The following is a 19,239-nucleotide window of genomic DNA, read 5'->3' as shown; positions in this document are numbered from 1 at the left end:
CCGTTCACCGCTCCCCAAAGTTGTTCCCTCCTTCCAAGGTAAGATCACTGTTTCTGCTCTGCCAGACCAAGTTGTCCTGCAGCCCTTTCCCCAGCAACCCCAAACCCCGTCCCCTGGGGTTGGGTTGCCCTTATTCACCAATACCCCCCTCCAAGAAGCAGCCCATGACCCCCCGCAGAGGTCCAAGGTCCACAGCATGAAAACAACTGCTCTCATCAGTGCCAGGCAGGTCACGGGCACAATGTCCCCTCTGTTTCCTTGTCACCAGTCAACATTTCCCACTAAGCCTCCTGCCTTTAAATCTTTTCACAAAAGCACAAAAAAAAAAAAGCCCTTAGGGCACCAGATCCCCCCACAGCCGGTGCTGTAAGATACCCAGCCCTCTTCCTTCCCCTCCACCACTCAGGTTGCAAAAAACCTGGCTACGCTGCCTTCCACTTGGCATTGTTGGCTTTGGCCAACATCAAAACGCTGGAGCCTTTCCTCTGTTTTCCTTAACTGCTCCGTATTTTGGCACGACAGCTCCGAAAGAGGATCAGGGACTTAAGCGTCAGCTCAGGCTCGTGATGCAACAGCTGAGCTGTGTGGAGGAGCTAGCTCTGGAGGGGCACAAGGATGCCACTGGGCTGGAGGGGTGGCTTTTCAAGGCTGCTGTTCCCCTGGGAAGCCCAGATGCAGAGAAGGCTGGAGTCACACAGAGAGCTGGCCTTGGCGCAGCATCTATAAACCTCCTCCCCCTGGAAAGCTGTGCTGCAGTGAGCACCGCCTCTTGGCGTAGAGATTATCCACCAGTATGCGCAAGAATAACGGCCAGCACATGACCCTCCTTCTTCCCATCATATTTTAAGACTAAAAGCAAAGGAGGATGAGCAGGGAAAAAAAAAAAAAATCACTAAAGAAAACCCACAAAGGACAGGAAACGAAATGTCACATTTTTCTTTATTAGAGACAACAGTCAGTACATCAGAGTCCATTTAAATCTTCCAGAGCAGCTTGACCATGGATGGCTTTCTTCCAGGCACCCACAGAGATGACAAAGCTCCAAAAAAACAAAAATCAAAGAGAAAAACAAAACAAAACAAACATCTTGATCATAAATTAATGCCCTTAAATAACTTTATTTCCCTACCACTAAAACGTAATGTCAGAGAAGTCCAAACCCCTTGCCTCTGGGAAGCACACCACTCCCGGCAGTTGTGCTGCCCACTAAAAGAGAAAGTGCCATCTGCATCTGGGATGAGGCCGAAAGGATGGAGGGAGGAGAAAAGGAAAGAAGGAAGCAGCCTCACTTACCTCGGTTTTCCTTTTCCCCTCTTCCCTTGTGCTGGGGAACGGGATGTGAGCTACTGCTTCTGGCCCAGAGGCAGCACAAAATTGTTGTGCAGAGACAAGAGCAGAGGGTGGCACGCTAGTCACGCTTTGCGCTAACAGAATCTCAAGGCCTCTGCCTAAAGGCCATGTCCTCCTCTCTCCGCGAGGCTTCCCATCTCTCCTCTCTAGTTTAAGGATGGGACGCCTCCTTCGCGGTTCTAAGGTGGCTCCTCCTGGTGCCTGCACAAGGAAAGAGCGTGCAGGGCTGGCTGCACATTGGTCACTGTCCATCGCACGGTGCCATAGGAGAGGAGAACGATGGAAAGGAAATGCGTGCAGCTTTGCTGCTATTCCCAGGAACCCGTCTGCCTCAAGACAAGCTCGCTCACCTCAGTATCTCTGCCAAGTATGGGGGGCTCCTTCCTAAGTCGGGTCCCTCCTTCCCACAGGGAAGGGCAGAGCCACATCCTGCAGGATTCTAACCCTGGGGTGTGGCTATGGAGCGTGCAGACAGTGCCAGCTGCGCAGGAGCTCAGGGACCACGAAGAGGATGGCAGCCAGGGGAAGAGACTCCCAAATCTTTGCAGCACCTCAGCATGGCAGGCAGCTACTTCCACCAGCCCCTCAGATGGGGGGGGGGTGATCAGATCACCTGTACCACCACCAGTTCGAGGCATCAGCTCAGACTTGCTCCTATTTCTTACGAACAGCAGCACAGAGAGCTGGGAGTGGCAGCAGCCATCATCCTGCAAAAATTGGTCCTGCAGCCCATGGGGACAGGTGGAAGGGACAGAGGAAGCTTAAAACAGGCCAGAGAATGGGAAGCTTGAAGACGGTGAGCAGTGGGGTGAAGAAAACAATGCTGGTGTGAACGCTTCCCCATAGCACAAGGGGAAGACAGAAGGGAGCTGTTCTCACCATTTGCCATCATCTCCAGATGTTTAAACTGGCTTCCATGTGCCAGAGGGGAGTGGTCCCTCCTACCTGCTCTGCAGTGTCCTGTCTGCACAGTCACATGGCAGCACGGTAGGAGATTTTTCCTCCCCACACCTCAGTACCCAAGTTGGGCGACTTCTAGAGGGGGAAAAAAGGAATATCCAGGCAAACAAGCAAGGGAAGAGAGAGGAAAGCAGAGGTCGGTCCCAATCCAACCAGCTACCCCCCACCCAATGCAGAGGAGGAATCCCAGGCTGGACACACACAGAAATCACAGAGGATGAATGGCCATCCGAAATACATGTTTTTATAACAGTCTGCAAAGTCCTTCCTCTGGCCATGCTGGCACACTCAGGCATCATCAATGAGCTTTTCACCATTTGCGTCCTCCTTCCCGCTACCCTCTCTCTCGCTTCCTCCTTCTTCTTCTTCTTCTGCCCCATCTGTGTATGTGTCCTTCTGCCCATAGTTGAGAGTTGTGCGGGCAAGGTCCACCTCAATGGGAAAGACATCCGCATCTCGGAGCACGGCATAGCAGTCGTCATAGTACTTGGACATCGTGGAGACAAAACGCTGGAGCTGGAACACGATGTCTTGCACTGTAGCAGAGACAAGTTGGGAACAAATCAGGCGAAAATCCCCTTCACAAGCAGAGCAATGAAGGCTGTGATCAAGCCTCCCTCACCAATGTTAGTTACAGTCTCCTACACATTCACCCCTTTTGGCCCCTGAGGGCAGATGTCTCGAGCACAGCCACGGAAGAGTTATTCAGCAAAGACTTCTGAGCTGAGATGAAGGAGGAGCATGAAGGCCAAAGCCATGTCTGCCTGACCCCTTCAGGTGCTGGACACAGCAGTGGTACTCACCGTGTTTCTGGTCCAGAAGCTCTATTTTCTCTAGCACGTCCTTCCTCATCTTGGCAAAGCGCGTGCGAGCCTCCTGCCGGCAACGCAGGATAAGGCGGTATTCGTAGTTCCCAGTGCTGACCCGGTAGAGTGGTTCGCCCAGAGCCTGCCAAAAAACACGGGGCCATTTCAGACTCCCATAACAGCGCTTGTACACAGAGCTTGCCTACCAATGCGGACGCACAATGACCTTGGATTATTACAGCCCCCTCAAGCTCACTGGAGCTGCAGTCAGGAAGCATGAAACATTAGGAATGCTGAGGCACGTCAACAAATTGGCAGTCAATGGGGCCATTTTGAAGGCCAAATACACACCAACCACGGTAAAGAAAAGCATCACTACGAAGCAAAGACAGAAGGACAGGCACCTTTCGACCCAGCATGAAGAAGTGGAATGGCTTTTTATCTGAACTATTTAGACAGGCACTATGAACAAACAAGTCTAGAGTCTGAGGGATACATTAATTTGTATCAATCACACAAAAAATCCTGCCCTTCTCTGCAAGCTTCACCCTATATTGATAACCTGACATACTCTACGTCTACACAGGGAACCCTGTGTGGTATCTACAACTATCTAGACCCAACGCTGGAAACCAGTAGGGATGGACCTATACATTGTCCCACAAAAGTGTTTTGAGAGAAAGGGGTTAGGTCTGTCAGCAAAACAGCGTTCTTCTCTTGCACCTGTAAACATAACATATCTAAAAACCTGTGTTACCGACTATGGCTTGGCACGCTGCATGTGCCAACACCCAACTCTGCTGGGAAAGACTGGGATTCTTTCCTTCACATTTAGCAGGAAAGATATAATTAAATGTTGTGTTAGGAACGTTTTATTCCTTTCTGGCACTGGGAATTGGGCATTCCAAGAATTCAAATCCCTGCTCTGAGATCAATAACTAGGATAAAACATGATTTTACTTTTAAGCAGGGAAACTGGGCACATAGGAAACACCTTTAGCTATCTTAAACAGAGCTGTTAAGGATTAGTCATAAAACTCTAAATCAGACAGCAAACTGTTAACTGAGAATGTTGCCAGGATTTGGTTTTTTTAAGTCTTCTGATTTTAAATTACCTATTTTGAGGAAAAATACTATTGTTAAGAGAGATCCTTTAATCAATTTTCCTCAACTACTAATGCAGCTTTCGCATGTGTTCTGCTACAGAAGCTAAACCTCCATTTCTCAGAAACAAGTCCAGAATTAATGATAAGCTGTACACTACACACAAATGGAATCTGTGAAGATAACACTTTAATCCTTCTTACACAAGCTAATATTACTTAAACACTGAGACAGGCAACCACTGATCAAACAAGCTGCAGAGGAGACGTCTAGTCCCTCTACTATTCCACAGCACCAGCAATTCATCACAGTTATCGGCAGTGTTTCCTAGGTAGCATTTAAGGATCTCCAATTTCTAATATATTACGAACAAACGTGTGTAATTTATAGGATGTATTCGCTAGTTCGGATGCACACAGGCACAGGAGCGCTTTTGCAATTACAAGGCAGTGTAATTACAAGTGCAGGGAAGCTGCAGAAACAGAGTATGCAGTTGTCATTGCCACAGGATCGGTACTTACGATGCAGCTGTATTCTTCATCATCCATCTCTTTGACTTTCAGGCAGTAAGACTTTGTAGAATGATGAAGGAAAAAAAAAAGGCAAAAAGCAAAACAAGAAGGAAATATTAAGAATTAGAAGCAATTTCATTATGACCCACAGCCATAGGGTTGTACTATTTCAAGCCTTCCGTCAATGCTGCAGCTAGGGACACTGGGGAAAGCACAGTGGGATCAGAGTGTATTAAACATCCCAGGTGGAAAGAAAATCTATTTAGAGAAAGATGGGGAGAGAAAACGGTAGGGGAGAGAGAAGATGCTTAATATTTATATTACAGGAGCAAACACGTAAGTATAACCTATTACAGGAGAAAATACTTAAGTATAACCTAAGTAAGAGAAAAAGATCCTGCATTCATCTACTGTTTGCGAAAACACAGTACCAGAAAAGTATGAGGAGGGAATAATTAAAGAGGGTGAAAACCAAAATAAATTGTGGGAAGGACTGATGTGGGAAGAGATGCTGTCATATTCACTTGCCTTAGGGCTGCAGCTCCAAATATTCTCTGAACTGGTAAACAGAAACAGATTCCTACAGTTACAGAACAGATGCACTTACTAACCCTACCCTGGTTTTTGGGGTGTAGAAAACAAGGGGTGAGTGGAATAGAGAAGGGGGAAAAAAAGCATGGTGAATGAATGAAAACAAACATGATTTGACAGTGGTTTAATCTGGCTAAAGAAAGACTATCCAAAACTACCTAAAAATATGGACTCTAAGGCTGAGGAGTTATTTAGGGGAGTTCAAGAGCATAAGTTGCATAGGAACTCTTTACAAATAAATAAGGAAATTAATTTGGCCATGTAGAAAATAAGTTACCTGGGTTCTGGGATCTCTCTCTTACCAGTGAGAACTACTGGGTCAAGAGCAGGTGTCTGAATCTGAGTAATCCAGCAAGGGGCAAAGAACTGAAAATAATGCATTCTTGCATAGACTGTGGAGGGACGGACATGTGATTGTATAGGCTGTATGTGACCCTCAGGATATGATTCTAGGAAACATAATTTCAACCACCATTAAAATAATTAAATAAATAAAGAGCAGCTCACCAAATATTCAAACTTGACGTCTAGGTATTTTTTGATAGTCAGCCTTGTGTCAGGAATGGCTTTATTCAGATATGTATTCAAGTCAGTAAGCATCTGCAAGGGAAACATCCTGTTGCTGAATGTAAGACCAAAAAGCATGACTACAATCCATCAAGTGCAACCTCCTAACCGGCATAGGTCATGAGACTGCCTCGAGTTAAGTCTTTTTAACTAGAGCGTATCTGAAAGAAAATAACTGATCTTGACTCAGAATTGCCATGGTTAGAGCATCCCTTACAGTCACTGACAAGTGGTTCCAGCGTTAGAAATGCATGCCTCACTTCTAGTCTGAATTTGTGTTCTTTCAAATAATCTTGTTTCATTTTCAACTAGTCCAGGAAACCACTCTCCCTGATTCAGAGGCCCACTATCCAATGCTGTCCATCCAACACGGCACATATAGTGGTGCCCAAATCAAAATTTAATACTCTCTTTCCTAAACTACGTGGACAAATCCTCTGGAGACTCTCACTTAAATATATTGATTGAAATCCTTAAATTGTTCCTGGATTGCTTACCTAAACTCTTGTAAATTTAGTGACATCTTTTAATTATGGGTACCAATATCAGGGAAAAGGCTCGAGGGACTACACTGATCAAACTACCCTCTCATCCCCAAAAGAAAAGGGGTAATATATTCACCTGCAAAAGTCAAAGGAAAAAGATTAATATATTCATTATGTTACCTCTTCGGTTCTTTATGAAGAGAGTTCCCCAAAGGAAAGCAGACCAAGACAATTCTTCCCAGACTGAATGATTTGTAAGACCACACCAGACCCTTTACTCCCACGGTTAAATTCTTTACCGGCTTAATTGTCTTCAGAAGGTGAATCCCAAACTTCTCAATGTTGCGATGGGCATCAGCAAATTTCACGAAGGCTTCACTGGCAGCTGGTTGCGGCTCCCGTACACCAATGACAGAGAAAACGTCTCCGAATGCTGGATGGGGGTAATAAATACAAACAGATGAAAGAAGAGGTTGACCCCAGAGAAGAATTTTGCCTCCAACATTACAACTCCTTCCCATAACTTTGCAATTAGCTGGGGAATGATGCTACATATTCCTTAAAGGCCAGAGGCTGGCAGGGCATTTCTTCAACATCTCATGTGAAAGATGAGGCCTGTGTTAGCACCACAACTGCTAATGCCAGGAGAGCAGCCCTCCCCAGCTCATTTCTGCAACACTTAGTTTGCTTTGAGTGAGGGAATCGCACATCTAAGTGGTGACTAAAACTCCTGAAACTGGAGGTGAAAGACTTCTGCTCCCTTCACTCAAGATTCTTTACCTCTGTGTGTCTGGGATAGCTCAAAAAAAGCCCTGAGAAGACTCTTGGTGTGCTCTGTCAAGCCTGTGATGGAAGACAGAAAAAAACATTTAAGTCATTTCACTGAAACACAATGGAGGCATCTTTTTCTCTGATCTGGCATCTGAGGGAAGACACAATTTACCTTTGTATAACTCTGCAGTCCTCTCCAGCTCCTCTAATCTCTTCACTAGTCCATCTAAATGGAAACAAGAATCAGAATGACAACAGTCAAATCCAGGACATGGTTAAGACTTGACTGACTGGAAGAACACCAGTTTCATATTTTTGGTTCAAATTTCTCTCACCTCTAAAGCCTGGCCCCTGGTCCAACATGGGAAGCTTTTAAAATAACTGCCAACTAGTTTTACAGTGTGGCGTATCAGCATTCACTAAGTGGGTCCCCACTTTAAATTAATTTGACCTTAGCTAACATTTAAATGGCCCCAATGACAGGATATATCATTCAGGAAGGGCGGAGGCAATCGTAACAGTGAGGTATAGCAGAAGGAAAGAATTATGAAGGAATAACATGGAACATGCAAGTAACTCTAAAATGTTGGTAAGCACAAGAGGGTAAGCGTTCCCTTCAGAAAATTGTCCTCTGGGACAATACGTACCATTGCAAAGTATGGCTCGGCTTAACCCCAGGGCATCCGCTGTCCCTGAGCTCATGTTCTCTACCAGTCGATGCTTTACCTTCTTCAATACTAAAGGCCAAAAGACAGTTGCAAACGAGGATCAGGGTCATTTCTATGGGCATGAAAAGCACACTCGCATACTTCACCACTTTTTCAGGCATTGAATAAACTGGCCGGTCTGAACTTAACTCACTATTGAGGTAGTGAGCAGAAAAAGAATTACCATACAAACTAGATGCTCCGTCCGGCCATGCATAGCACATCTTTTATCTTCTGTCTGTTCTGCTCTCAAATCCTATATACTTCAATCAATTGAGTTCAGCACTTCTTTTGGAAGACTATTCCAATAAAACACTTTGCTATAAGCTACCTATCACGATATTTGGAACTAAACTTTGCTTACGCTACTTGCTGCATTACTTCAACTGAAGTCAGGAGACAAGGCTAAAAGCAAGACAAATAGGATTTAATGCTCAAAGTTTTCCCTTTTCTTACTTTTATCTTTTGGATCTTAGTTAAATCCTTTTGTCACCCCTTGATGGAATTCATTTCTATCTTTGGTGGTCATACCCTGCAAATTACTAGAGACAATTATGCCCTCTTTGGAATCAGATGAATCAGATACACTTCTTTAGAGGCAAACTTGCAGGGGTGCCAAGTGCCTGCAGCTCCCAAGAACTCAGCCGGAGACACAGTGTTTAGCATCTCTGGAAAACACCGTATTCTCATCACACTTCGATTTCCCCAGAAACCTATCTCAGTCCTCACCATTTTTCTGAACCCCTGTCAATTCATTAGCACCTTGATCACCATGAAAAGAAATTAAAGGAAAAAGAATAGATCTTTTAGGAAAGTGAGAAACATAGACTATACAATGGAGACAACTGTGTAGGCTCAGTTCAAAACAAACACTCTGTTTTAGAAATAAAGCCTCCCCTCTCTCCTATACAATTTATGGTTGTACAAAACTCAGCGTAGATAGGTATTTCATCACTGTTCTCCAAGCTGAGAAACTGCAACCAGTGTTTTTCAATAGATGCACTTCTGTGGACAGCTGAAACTCTCAACAGATCAGCACAATTTACAGGTATTCAAAATAAATAAACTAAATTATTATCTAGTTGAGTTTCATCATCCATGCTAAACACAGGACAGAAAAACAAGCCTCCCACAACAACAGTCAAGCCTCAGTTTAACTTTCAAGACTATTTCAAGAAGGAAGGATTTTTTTTTTTTTAAAACTGCAATTCTCTTTGACAGTATCCATCTGAAAATGACTGAGTTTAAAGGAAGAACGGAACCAGAATTTTACTTTGGTTTTATCTGGGACCAATCTTTCACCCCTCCATGTCACTTTAACAGTCTAGGGAGAAAGAAACCAGTCTTACCAATATCCAAAGACTTGCCCTGCTTTGGATCGGCCTGAAGCTTGTTGTAGTGAATCGTCACTTCTCCCTGTAGAACGAACAAAGGCAAAACTGCTGGGCTGGAAGCAAGTAGCAGTGGCTTTCTTTACCAATGGACAATAAACTGTGAACTATGACCCAGCAGCTCCAGTGACCCCCTCCTACCTCTCACCTTTACCATCTGTATCATCTTGGCCACCTCCACCTTAGTCTTCCCTTTGACGGACTTCCCATTCACTCCTGTGATTTCATCACCGGCTGCTACGGTGCCGTCTAAGGCTGCTGGAGTGTTATCAAATACCTAGCAGAGAGGAGAAAAAGCACAAGTACACTGGAATCAAGAGGAAGAGGAAGGTGAATGCAGGGCTGAAGAACAAAAAAAAAGGACAATTGCATTCTTCCTATTTAACTCAGTTGTATTTTCTTCCTGGTGAAGTCACAGTTTTTCTCCTTTCCTAAGAGGTGGGCTGATCATCTTGTTCTCTCGGGAAGTTCTTGCCTCCAGGATGTACCTCCTCAAGCTTCGGATTTCTTGATGTCGAGAATGTCACACTGTCCCCTGTGAATTCTAACACGCTCTCCAAGGAGAAGGATAATCTCAGAAGTCTTAATTTAATTCTTCCACATCTATTAGGTACTAGGGTAAGGAAATCTTATTCACTGGAAAGTGAGATGATGTCTCCCACTTTGAGAAAAACAAACAACATAGGACTCTCCATGCTTTCCATCTCTCAGGCCAACACTGTTTTCACAAAGATGGTTGATTCTCCCTCCCCAAGTGCCCACCTGGACAATGTAGAGGCAGGGGCAGTACTGTGCGCCTCCCCCAATGCTGATCCCAATCAGGTTCTGAGAGTCCTTCTTCAGGGTCACTGTCCCAGGTACAGTGGGGATCCCCCTAAATGAGAAAGAGTGGATGAATAACCGAACACGGTAGGCAGGGCTACATGTATATGAAACAACTCTGGTATCTGAGTCAATACAAACTGGAAACATAATGGGCACTGCACATTTGAATTACAGAATCACAGAATGGTAGGGGTTGGAAGGGATCTCTGGAGATCATCTAGTCCAACCTCCCTGCCGGAGCAGGGTCACCTAGAGCAGGTTGGACAAGGACACATCCAGGCAGATTTTGAATATCTCCGGAGAAGGAGACTCCACCACCTCTCTGGGCAGCCTGTTGCAGTGCTCTGGCACCCTCAAAGTAAAGAAGTTTTGCCTCATGTTCAGATGGAATTTCCTGTGTTCCAGTTTGTGCCCACTGTCTCTTGTCCTGTTGCTGGGAGCCACTGAAAAGAGTCTGGCCCTGTCCTCTTGACACCCGCCCTTTAGATATTTATAAGGATTGACGAGATCCCCTCTCAGCCTTCTGTTCTCCAGGCAAAACAGACCCAGGTCTCAGCCTTTTTTCATAAAAGAGGTGCTCCAGTCCCTTGAATTCATCACATTATCTCTGCCACAGAGTCTATGAGCATGGACCAGCAGAAAGACCCTCTGGGCTATCTTTTTTGAAACTGCATGCAAGAATGAGAGGTGGGAGAGACACCCTCATCCATCACTAGGCACCAAGGAAACACTACTATGTTTTAGGGAGTGTTTAATCTGCTCTTAGTGCTGGAGCGAGAGGAAAACTGGCACAGCATAAATGAGATGCAAGACAAGCGCTCCATGTCAAATTCATTGCTAATCTCATCAAACCTTTTACTTGCTCAGTGCTCTCCACACTTGCTGGTGTTCTCCTCCTTACAGACATAAGGAGTCTAGAGCTTCTCTCCACTTCTTCCTGCCTCTTATTATCTTTCCTCCATTGTAAATATTTTTTTTTCTCTGGCTAAGGTCATTAATTTACAGAAAATTTGTCAGCACTGCTTTGCACTCAGAAATGCATGGTAGTCACTCCAGGGTAAACAGAAAGTGCTCTGCTTTGCTCACCAGCACCGCGATGCCTCAACCCCAGTCCCCAAAGGGAGAAAGAAATCAGGACTGAACTCTTCAGCACACAGCGTCAGGAGGAGGTAAATTTATCCACTCCCATTAGGTCTTGGCTGCAAAGACTATTTCTATTGTTAGCAAACAGGAAAAGACAAGCAAAGTACTCACAGCTTATCTTCTTCAATATCATAGTCCAAATCCGCAAACATTGTTTTCGGTTAAGAGGAGCCTGTTCACCTGAAACTGCTTATTCCAAACTCCCTGGGAAGAAAGAACAGAATAAACCCCAATAAAACAGTGATCTCAATAGAAAACTGCAGAGAATCAACCTGTCACCCTTGCCAATCCCCCTCCCCTCCCCTTTTTTTTTTTTGGAAAGTCATATTGTGGTTTCTGTTCTTATATTGGAAGTTGAAAACCACGTCAAGCGTCTCTGATTCTCTGCTCTGAATGAGACAGGAGAAAGTCCTCGAGTTTAAATGCTGCATGTTTCAAAACCCACAGGTGCGCAGTATTTCCAAAGCACAGAACGAAACATGGTCCATTCTGGAAGCTGTTCCTTCACATGCTTTCGCTGCCCAGCGCCACGGCTGCTACTTGTATTTAGTTTTATCCCAAGGTCTGTTAAACATCTCTGTTTTGTTCTTGACTTCATAACAATTTATGTCACTTTTTAACACTTATTTCTTACCTCGGGAGGCTACACAAAGCTTTTTGCAACTCATTTTCAACAAAAAAAGGCCTCATTATTTCCTTACACGCTCCCCCCACCCCTCCACCATTTAATTTTCTATTTAATTTCGCACAGTAATTAGCAGACGAGGTTTGGTTGCCCTCCTCCTTCGGCAGCACCAAAGGCCGGGTGACGCTGCCCCGAGGCGGTCACCGCCACATCACACCCCACCGGCGGCCGAGGGGCCAGGGCTTCGCCGGCAGCTGGCCATGGCTGCCTCCCCTCCTCCTGGCAGCGGCCTCGCACGTCGGGCCCGGCCCGGCCCTTTGCCGCCGGGTGCTGCCGGCGTGCCCGCCACCCCCCCCGCCCTCTCACCGGGGCTGGGCCGCGGGGCGAGGGCCCGGCATGGGGGACTCGGCGCTGGGCCCTGAGGAAGGGGTGTCCCGGTGACCCGAAGCCCGCAGACCCGAGGAAGGGGGGGTGTCACCGGGCACCGACCCGGCCGTTTGTGGGAGGGGGGTCGCCATGACAGGCCCCTGAAGAAGGAGGGGGAGGGGGGAGTGTCTCGTGCTCACCGGAAGCGGCCGCCCGGCGCGCGGCTGCCACCCACCGCCCGGCCCTGACAACCCGCCGACACGTCACCGCCGGGGCCAGCCCGGAAGCAGCCCGGCGGGACCCCGCCCCCTCCGCTCGCGCCGCGTTGCCATGGTCCCCATGGCGGGGGCGGGGCCACCTCGCTCCTGTCCGCCATCTTGAGAGCGGCCGGCGGCGGCGGCGGCGCAGGCGGTGGGGTCCCGGCGTCAACACTGCGATCGGGCACCCCTCCGTCTGAGGGGAAAGGGTCTGTCCCCTTCTCCGCTCAGGCTCAGGCTCAGGCTCAGGCTCAGGCTCAGGCTCAGGCTCAGGCTCAGGCTCAGGAGCTGGGCCGGTAGAGAGCTGCTCCTGGGAGAAAGCGTCCTTCACGCGTGTTGTGTGTTCCCCCGCGTCGTCCCGAGCCCCTCCGGCCACCACAGTGTGCAGGGAGGGAGGGCTGGGCAGTATGGTGGGGCTGGGCTTGCAGCCACCAGCACAGGTTTTGCACTATGTCCAACTCAGCTTTAGGTTTCTGAGGTACCTCAGTCACCGTGGGGCACCCGGAGGCAGAGCCTTTGGGCTCAGTAAGTCGCAGAGGGGGAGCTCAGTGGTGGCAGCAGCTGAAGAAGATGTGAAACCGCTGCGTTGAACAGGTTTCACGGCACAGGTGAAATGGCAGCACCATGGCTTGTCCTACTTCTGTTATTAGTGGGTTGTGGCGAGCTACCAGCTGTTCACCAGGAGGGGCACCCGGAGTGTGCCCACCTCAAGGAAAAGATGCTCTCTTGCACTTGTCACTTCGAAAAAGCGACAAGGTGATGCACCCTGCGGAAATACACCCAGTGTTGGCCTCCCGTGGAAGGGAGTGTTTCAGAAAGATGTTTGTGAATGTGAACACGTCCCAGACTGATGATTCAGATGACAGCAGGGACACAAAGAGCTTTGAAACTGGTTGGCACAATCACCGCTACTGCTGGCAGACCAGCAGCGACCTGTGAAAGCAGTGATTTGGAAGTCAGTCAGCACAGCTGTATGCAAAACCGCCACGCTGCCATGTGTATGGCAGGATTGCCAAGCTTCTGCGCGTTTTTCTCCTCTGCGATGTGGGGGTGGGGGTAGCGGTTAGGTGTTCAAATGAATTTTCTGCCTTCATCAAGACAACCCCATCACTGGGAGAATGCTTTGATTTCCCAGATGAATGTGGTTGCCTGTTGCATTATGTGTCATCTCTTCCAGCCACTGCTGGCTTCTGAGCAATTACCAAGCTGTGAAACCTGACTTACTGACGCAGATCAAAAAAAAATTAAAAATTTCACTCTTTGAACTGAAAACTCCTCTGTGACCAGGAACAAGGCCAATGATGATGACCTCTCTTGCTGGCTGAGAGGGTAGTTAGTGTTTGCAGTGTGCAGCTCCATGAACCTCTCGACTGTGTACATCAAAACACTGACTGAAGCCACCCACACTGCTGGAGTACAAGGGCAAGAGCGTGTTGTTAATAACCGCTTTGAAGTCCTGGGTCTAAGAGGTGATTTATTTATGAAGGGAAGCTGAATGAGAAATGCAGTCCTTCAGGTGTGAGCTCACTGAAGAGAAGAGACTGACATCCTGACCCTGGACGCTGACAGGAGTTTTACATCAGTGAAGCCTTAGAATTGATGAGCCGGGCCCTGATCTCTGCATGTGAGGAGCTCGCTGGGGCTCAGCGGTACAACAACAATTGACTGCTGCTGAGGATGGTACGGAGAAGACAGAGCCAAACTCTTCCTCTTGTCTTTTGCATAGCAAAAGACAAGAGGCAGGGGTGGCAAGTTGCAGCATGGAAATTACATTTAGATAAAAGGAAAAAAAAATACTGTAAGGGTGGGTAAGCACTGTAGCAGCAGCCCAGAGAGGTACTGGAATATCCATCCCTAGAGATGGTGAAAATGTAACTGGAGAGATTCTGCGATGCGGTGATCCTGAGAGAGACCCTGCAACATTTGGAAACATTTCCTGTGTAATTCTCTTTCAAATTCTTGAATCAAAACAACTGTCCATAACTTTCTTCTTCTTAAATACTTACTTTGAAATGCGTTTTTTAAAAAAATCTACCCCTCTGTCCTCCTCAGAGAATAGAGCTTCACTATTGGCAGCTGGGCGTTAACATATTTGTGATGCAGTTACATTGCAGCCCCCAATAAACTCCAGCCCCTGGCTAGCTGGGCACTGCTGAACACAGAGGAAACCCTGCATAACCCTCCCCAAAGCTGACAGTTAATACAGACAAGAGCTGATTAAGCAAATGTCAGACAGCAGATCATTGTCAGAGGCAGAAGTCGGGCCTGCCGTGTGTCCATGCCACGTCAGGACTGCGCCGTGCAGTGGGTAGGGGTCTGGAAGTCCCACGCTGTCCCTTTGCTGTCTCCTGCTTCGTGACCGTGGGCTTTGCAGGGTCACCCAGAGGAGGTGACCACCAGACCAGCCAGCTGGGCTTCATTTGTAAGGGGGGAGCTCCACCACGTGGGCGCTGCTGAGAACTTCTGCTGCAGGAAGGGGGCCTGGATACTGGGTTTGCAACAGTGGGGTGTTTCTTCTACTTTACTGCAAGGGGTAGGGGGGAAAGTTTCCCCCACACCTAGGAGAACACCTGCATAACATAAATCATTTGGTTGTGCCCAAGAGGATTTCTCAGAGCCCTGTGTGTCGCTGGGTAACAGACTGGTTAAAAGAAGTCCTGGGACACTATTTCTCCTGGGTCCACTTCTGCTACTGCAGCTGGGAGGGAAAAAAATGGGCAGTGAATTTCTCCTTTTGTGGCAGCTCCTGCCGTTAGAAAGAAAGAGACAGAACTGGCTTGGGGTAGAAAAACAGACCTGCTGACACTGACAAGGCCAAAACCTGTAGGTCTGATGTGCCTTGTTTTTGTGCTGCTCCACTGATGTGTACACGTTGTGTATGTCCTTCAGTATGTCCCCGAAGCATCAACCTTTGTATGTGTGTGCTGACTGACCCTGCCTTTTGTGCACAGTTGCTCCAACATGTCCAAGATCAATGGGGTTCTCTCTGTGTGAGATGGAGAATGAAGCTGCGTGTGCCCTAAAGCCATGTCTGTCTCAATATTAGAAATCCAGCCGATCGCCTCCTCCCAAGGGAAAAAGTAATGAATTACTGATGAAAATGGTTATCTAAAATCCAAAAAAATAAGGCTAGCCAACTTGTAAAAAATCCCAGGAAGCTGTTCATTTTCAAGAATGGGGCTGTATCAAAAATTTGAAATGCAGCTTTATCCTGAAAAACGGGCTCACTGCTTACAGTCTACCAATGCGGCTTGGATCAAGAGGGCTCAGTTTGCAAGTACAGACATTTTTCCAGTCTTAAATAGACAAGCCACGAAAAGTCAGCCCAGGCTCTGAGAGTCAAACTCCCTTCTGCTTGTCTTTCATCACGTGTAATAAGGAGTCTGCGAGCAGATCACACGTTGCATGACTAGTTGGCTTCTTGGCACTCAGATGCATTTCTCTGTACCGGGTCTGTGCTGAATCTCGTGTTTCTGGCTGCTTTTCTGCTACTGTTGTGAGCGTCAACACAACTAATGCTGAGCTAATGTCCTCCTTGATTGCTGTCCCTCGAGCCGTGTTTTCTGTTTTGGGGGGAATTTTCAGTGGATAAGTGTGGGGATTGTATTCCCTGCCCGCCATTCCACAGCATCCCTGCTTTGTCCCTGCCCCACTTCTCCACTTCTGCTGGGTGCTCCAGACCCCTGCAGGGACCTCTACATGGTGCAGGTGGGACATGGAGGTGGTGGTGGTAGCCCCATTGAGGTGGAACAGGGGACAGTCTTATGCAGGAGTGGTTTATCACACCCCGGGGTGGGTGTTTGCTGTTAGCCCTTGCATCCTGGGGCTACCAACTGAGAAAGGAAAGGGTGAGAAACATTGAAAACATGGCTGCAAATGACCTGACTGCTTATTTCCCAACCTGTATGTCTTATTGCTGCTGCATTCAAACTCTTCCCAGAATGAGATGTACCTTCAGTTCATTCAACTGACAAGCTGGAGATACCCCTCCCCAGGGTGGCCCCGAGCTCTGAGTGCTTGCCCCATAGAGTTTCAGCAGAATACAATATTGCTGTCCTTCAGAGTTCTGGCTGACTTAATCCAAGTGGTGAAACTTCACGTTTTTGGGACAAAAAGCAGTATTTTTGTGCATTTATTAATATTTTTTTCTAGGTGTTTTAGTTGTCCTTTCTCTGAGATTTCCTGAATTTAGGCTTATCCTGGTGAAATGGACAATGCTCCATGGTGGATGCATTGTATTTCCACATGCACCAAACACGTTTCATTCTCCCTTGACTTTGTCCCCAACAGATTTCTACTCCAAGTCAAGGACACAGGTCTCAGAAGCATCTATTCTTACCTACCACTAATATACTGCTCAGTGTTGACCCCCAGAAGGTCCAGCTGTTACCTATATGAAAGCATTACATGCAAAGGCAGCAATTACAACCTGAAAAAAAAGTGACTTAAAACCTAATAGGTTTTCCGAGACCCCGCAGATGGAAAGCATGGGCCCCAACTTACCTGATCATTTTTAATTTATAAGGCAATTTTCAGTCTTTCTACACCAGGGGCATGACCACACGCTATTGCATAGCCCAGGAGGACTCCCAGTCTGACGAGTCAAAGCTCATGGTCCTTGGCTTGAGCCCTTGGGGTGTGGACCCCCACAATGGAACAGGGACGGGGCATATTGGGGACCATATCTTGTGCGCGGTGGCAGAGTGGAGGGTGGGAAACAGGCAGAGACTTGCCCTCATTATGCATGGGTCTAAGACGTCCAATTACCCCATCCTCTCCTCACCTCCACAATGTAAGAGACTCTTGTTGAGAGTGGTCATAATTCACGGTGAACAACCCGCCTCCCCCTTACTCCCTTCACACCCGCTGCTCTCCATTTTCCTTCCAGAAAAAAATGTGTCTTTGATGAAATGAAATGGCTCAGTCAAAGAACCCCTCAAATGGTTGGGGACCCCTGCACTTGGCCACCCTTGCCCACTTCCCAGCTCTATTTCTGGTCGAGTTTAGAGTTTAAGTGGGCTGACCTTGTGCCCTGGCTGCCCTGGGGGTCAGTGATGAAAGCGGATGGAGGCTTCACAGTCAGGTCTCTTGTGTGTGACTCTTTTGTTCCCGGGACAGGGGTGTGCAGTGCCTGGGACAGTGCTTAATTGTTCGGGGGCACTGCTTTACCCATCATGCCCTTCCCCGGGTGGCCCCAGCCCTTCTTGCTCATGCGTGGGAGGGAGGCAGCTTCCCCACTCGGGGTAGGGAGGAGGAAGCAGAGTCTGCGCTGCTCGGCATCATTTCTGGCTGTTTATCAATCTGTGTAATAAATTTTGTGGAGTGCCAGAAAGCCAGAAAAAAAAGAAAGAAAGAAAAAAACATTACTTCCTGGCATTTTGTGGCTCCTGTCTGTCACTGGGTGCATCCTCCATTGTCCTACTGTGCAGGCAAGAGCAACATCACCTTGCTCCAGCCAGCTCCTGGGTCCATCCGCTGTGCTCTGTGGGACGTGCCCTGCCACCGAGAACTCCCCCTGCCCTTCTGCAGGTGTTTGATGAGGAAATGGGTCAAGCGTGAGGCACTGGGCTGAGCCCAAGTGGAGGTGATGGGTTCGCACCATGGACTGCAGAAGTTGGGGCACATCAAGAAAGCTGGGTGGTATTATGGGGGATCAAGCCCAGGGCTAGAGGTATTGCAGCTCCTGGAAAGCTTTGCTAGACCTGAGCTGCGCACCTGCACCTGGCACTGCCCTGAGGACATGCAGAGGAGCGGTGGGTTTGCTGTAGGTATGCGTGGGTGGGGGATGATGCTGTGGGCACAATGATAAAGAGTAGGTTTACAAATGTCCATGGTGGAGGTGGGTCAGCAGAGCACAACATAAGTGTGTGGGAAGCCTTGTACCACTCAATACCTCTTTGGCTGCCCCCTCAGCATCTTTCTTTTCGCAGCGAGTCCTTCCTGTGCTTTACATCTTCATTACAGCTGGAGGCTGGGGCAGGAGCCTCCACAGCAGGCCCTCCCCTTGGCCATTTCGGGGAGTGACTGCGCAGAGGAAATGGATAAAAGGAGTGGAGGGTCAGGGTTTAATTACCCCATTGTGTGCAGAGACGAGTGATGGACAGAGACTGTCAGTGGGTCACCGATTAGCTGCCATGGAGCAGACAGAGGAGGGGGGAAACGTGATGAGCCCCGGGGACAGACCAGTGTCGGGGAGAACCGTGAGACATAGAGATGGCAGCTCCTAATGGGAGACGCTTTTTCTTTTCGTTGTTTCCCCAGTCCTTCATCCAACTCTTTGTCTCAGTTCCATCAGGAGCCCTGTGGGCTCAAAAGCCTCCTGCTGGGCCCTGGCTGCTGCGCTGGTTAGGGACAAGGGCTGCTGGGGTGGCAGAACCCCTGGGGGGATGGAGAAGAAGGTGGGACATCTCCTGCCAACTGCACTGAGTCTTCCTGTGGGGAGACAGTAAGGAAGGATGGAGGGAGGCAGGGAAGAAGGGAAGGAGGAATGAAAGGGCTGGAGGAAAGGAAAGGAAGAAGGCAGAAGGAAGTGGCTGCTGGTGGGTGAGGTGTAATATACAGGCAGTGCTCCTCTGTGCAGGTGTGAAGGTCTCCTGCAGAGAGATCAACCCAACCAAAGTGGAAACCAGGCTGCCTGTTTCCAGCCCCACTGCCTCACCACTGCCTCCCTTGGACATGGCTGAAAGCCTCAGGTGTTAAATCTCTCTCCCCATCGCATTCCTGGTGTCTCTTGGCTCTGGGGGTGTGAGAGACTGGGGTTATTTTCTTGGAAAATTTGG

The 19,239-nt window shown here is 48.1% G+C and overlaps 1 protein-coding gene across 2 annotated transcripts; it reads right to left on the bottom strand.

Annotated features, from left to right (window-relative positions):
• Nucleotides 1–932: 932 nt before the first annotated feature.
• On the bottom strand, nucleotides 933–12,484 carry PICK1 (protein interacting with PRKCA 1). Of its 2 annotated transcripts, none has more exons than XM_063322383.1 (13): nucleotides 12,404–12,484; nucleotides 11,324–11,416; nucleotides 10,007–10,118; nucleotides 9,393–9,521; nucleotides 9,203–9,269; nucleotides 7,794–7,883; nucleotides 7,319–7,372; nucleotides 7,156–7,218; nucleotides 6,675–6,808; nucleotides 5,831–5,923; nucleotides 4,742–4,792; nucleotides 3,114–3,258; nucleotides 933–2,846 (listed from the first exon to the last, which is right to left on the bottom strand). In XM_063322383.1, exons 2-13 carry the CDS (start codon nucleotides 11,362–11,364, stop codon nucleotides 2,599–2,601), a joined length of 1,227 nt encoding a protein of 408 aa, XP_063178453.1. In that variant the 5' UTR covers nucleotides 11,365–11,416; nucleotides 12,404–12,484; the 3' UTR covers nucleotides 933–2,598. The 2 variants fall into 2 exon arrangements, with proteins under 2 accessions (XP_063178453.1, XP_063178459.1); XM_063322389.1 differs by lacking the exon at nucleotides 12,404–12,484 and adding an exon at nucleotides 12,204–12,374.
• Between the last annotated feature and the right edge of the window lie 6,755 nt (nucleotides 12,485–19,239).

Source organism: Chroicocephalus ridibundus, chromosome 1, assembly GCF_963924245.1.
Source record: "Chroicocephalus ridibundus chromosome 1, bChrRid1.1, whole genome shotgun sequence".
Taxonomy (NCBI): domain Eukaryota; kingdom Metazoa; phylum Chordata; class Aves; order Charadriiformes; family Laridae; genus Chroicocephalus; species Chroicocephalus ridibundus.
The sequence above is the reverse complement of the archived record's forward strand: the minus strand, read 5'-3'. Positions and strand labels throughout refer to the sequence as shown.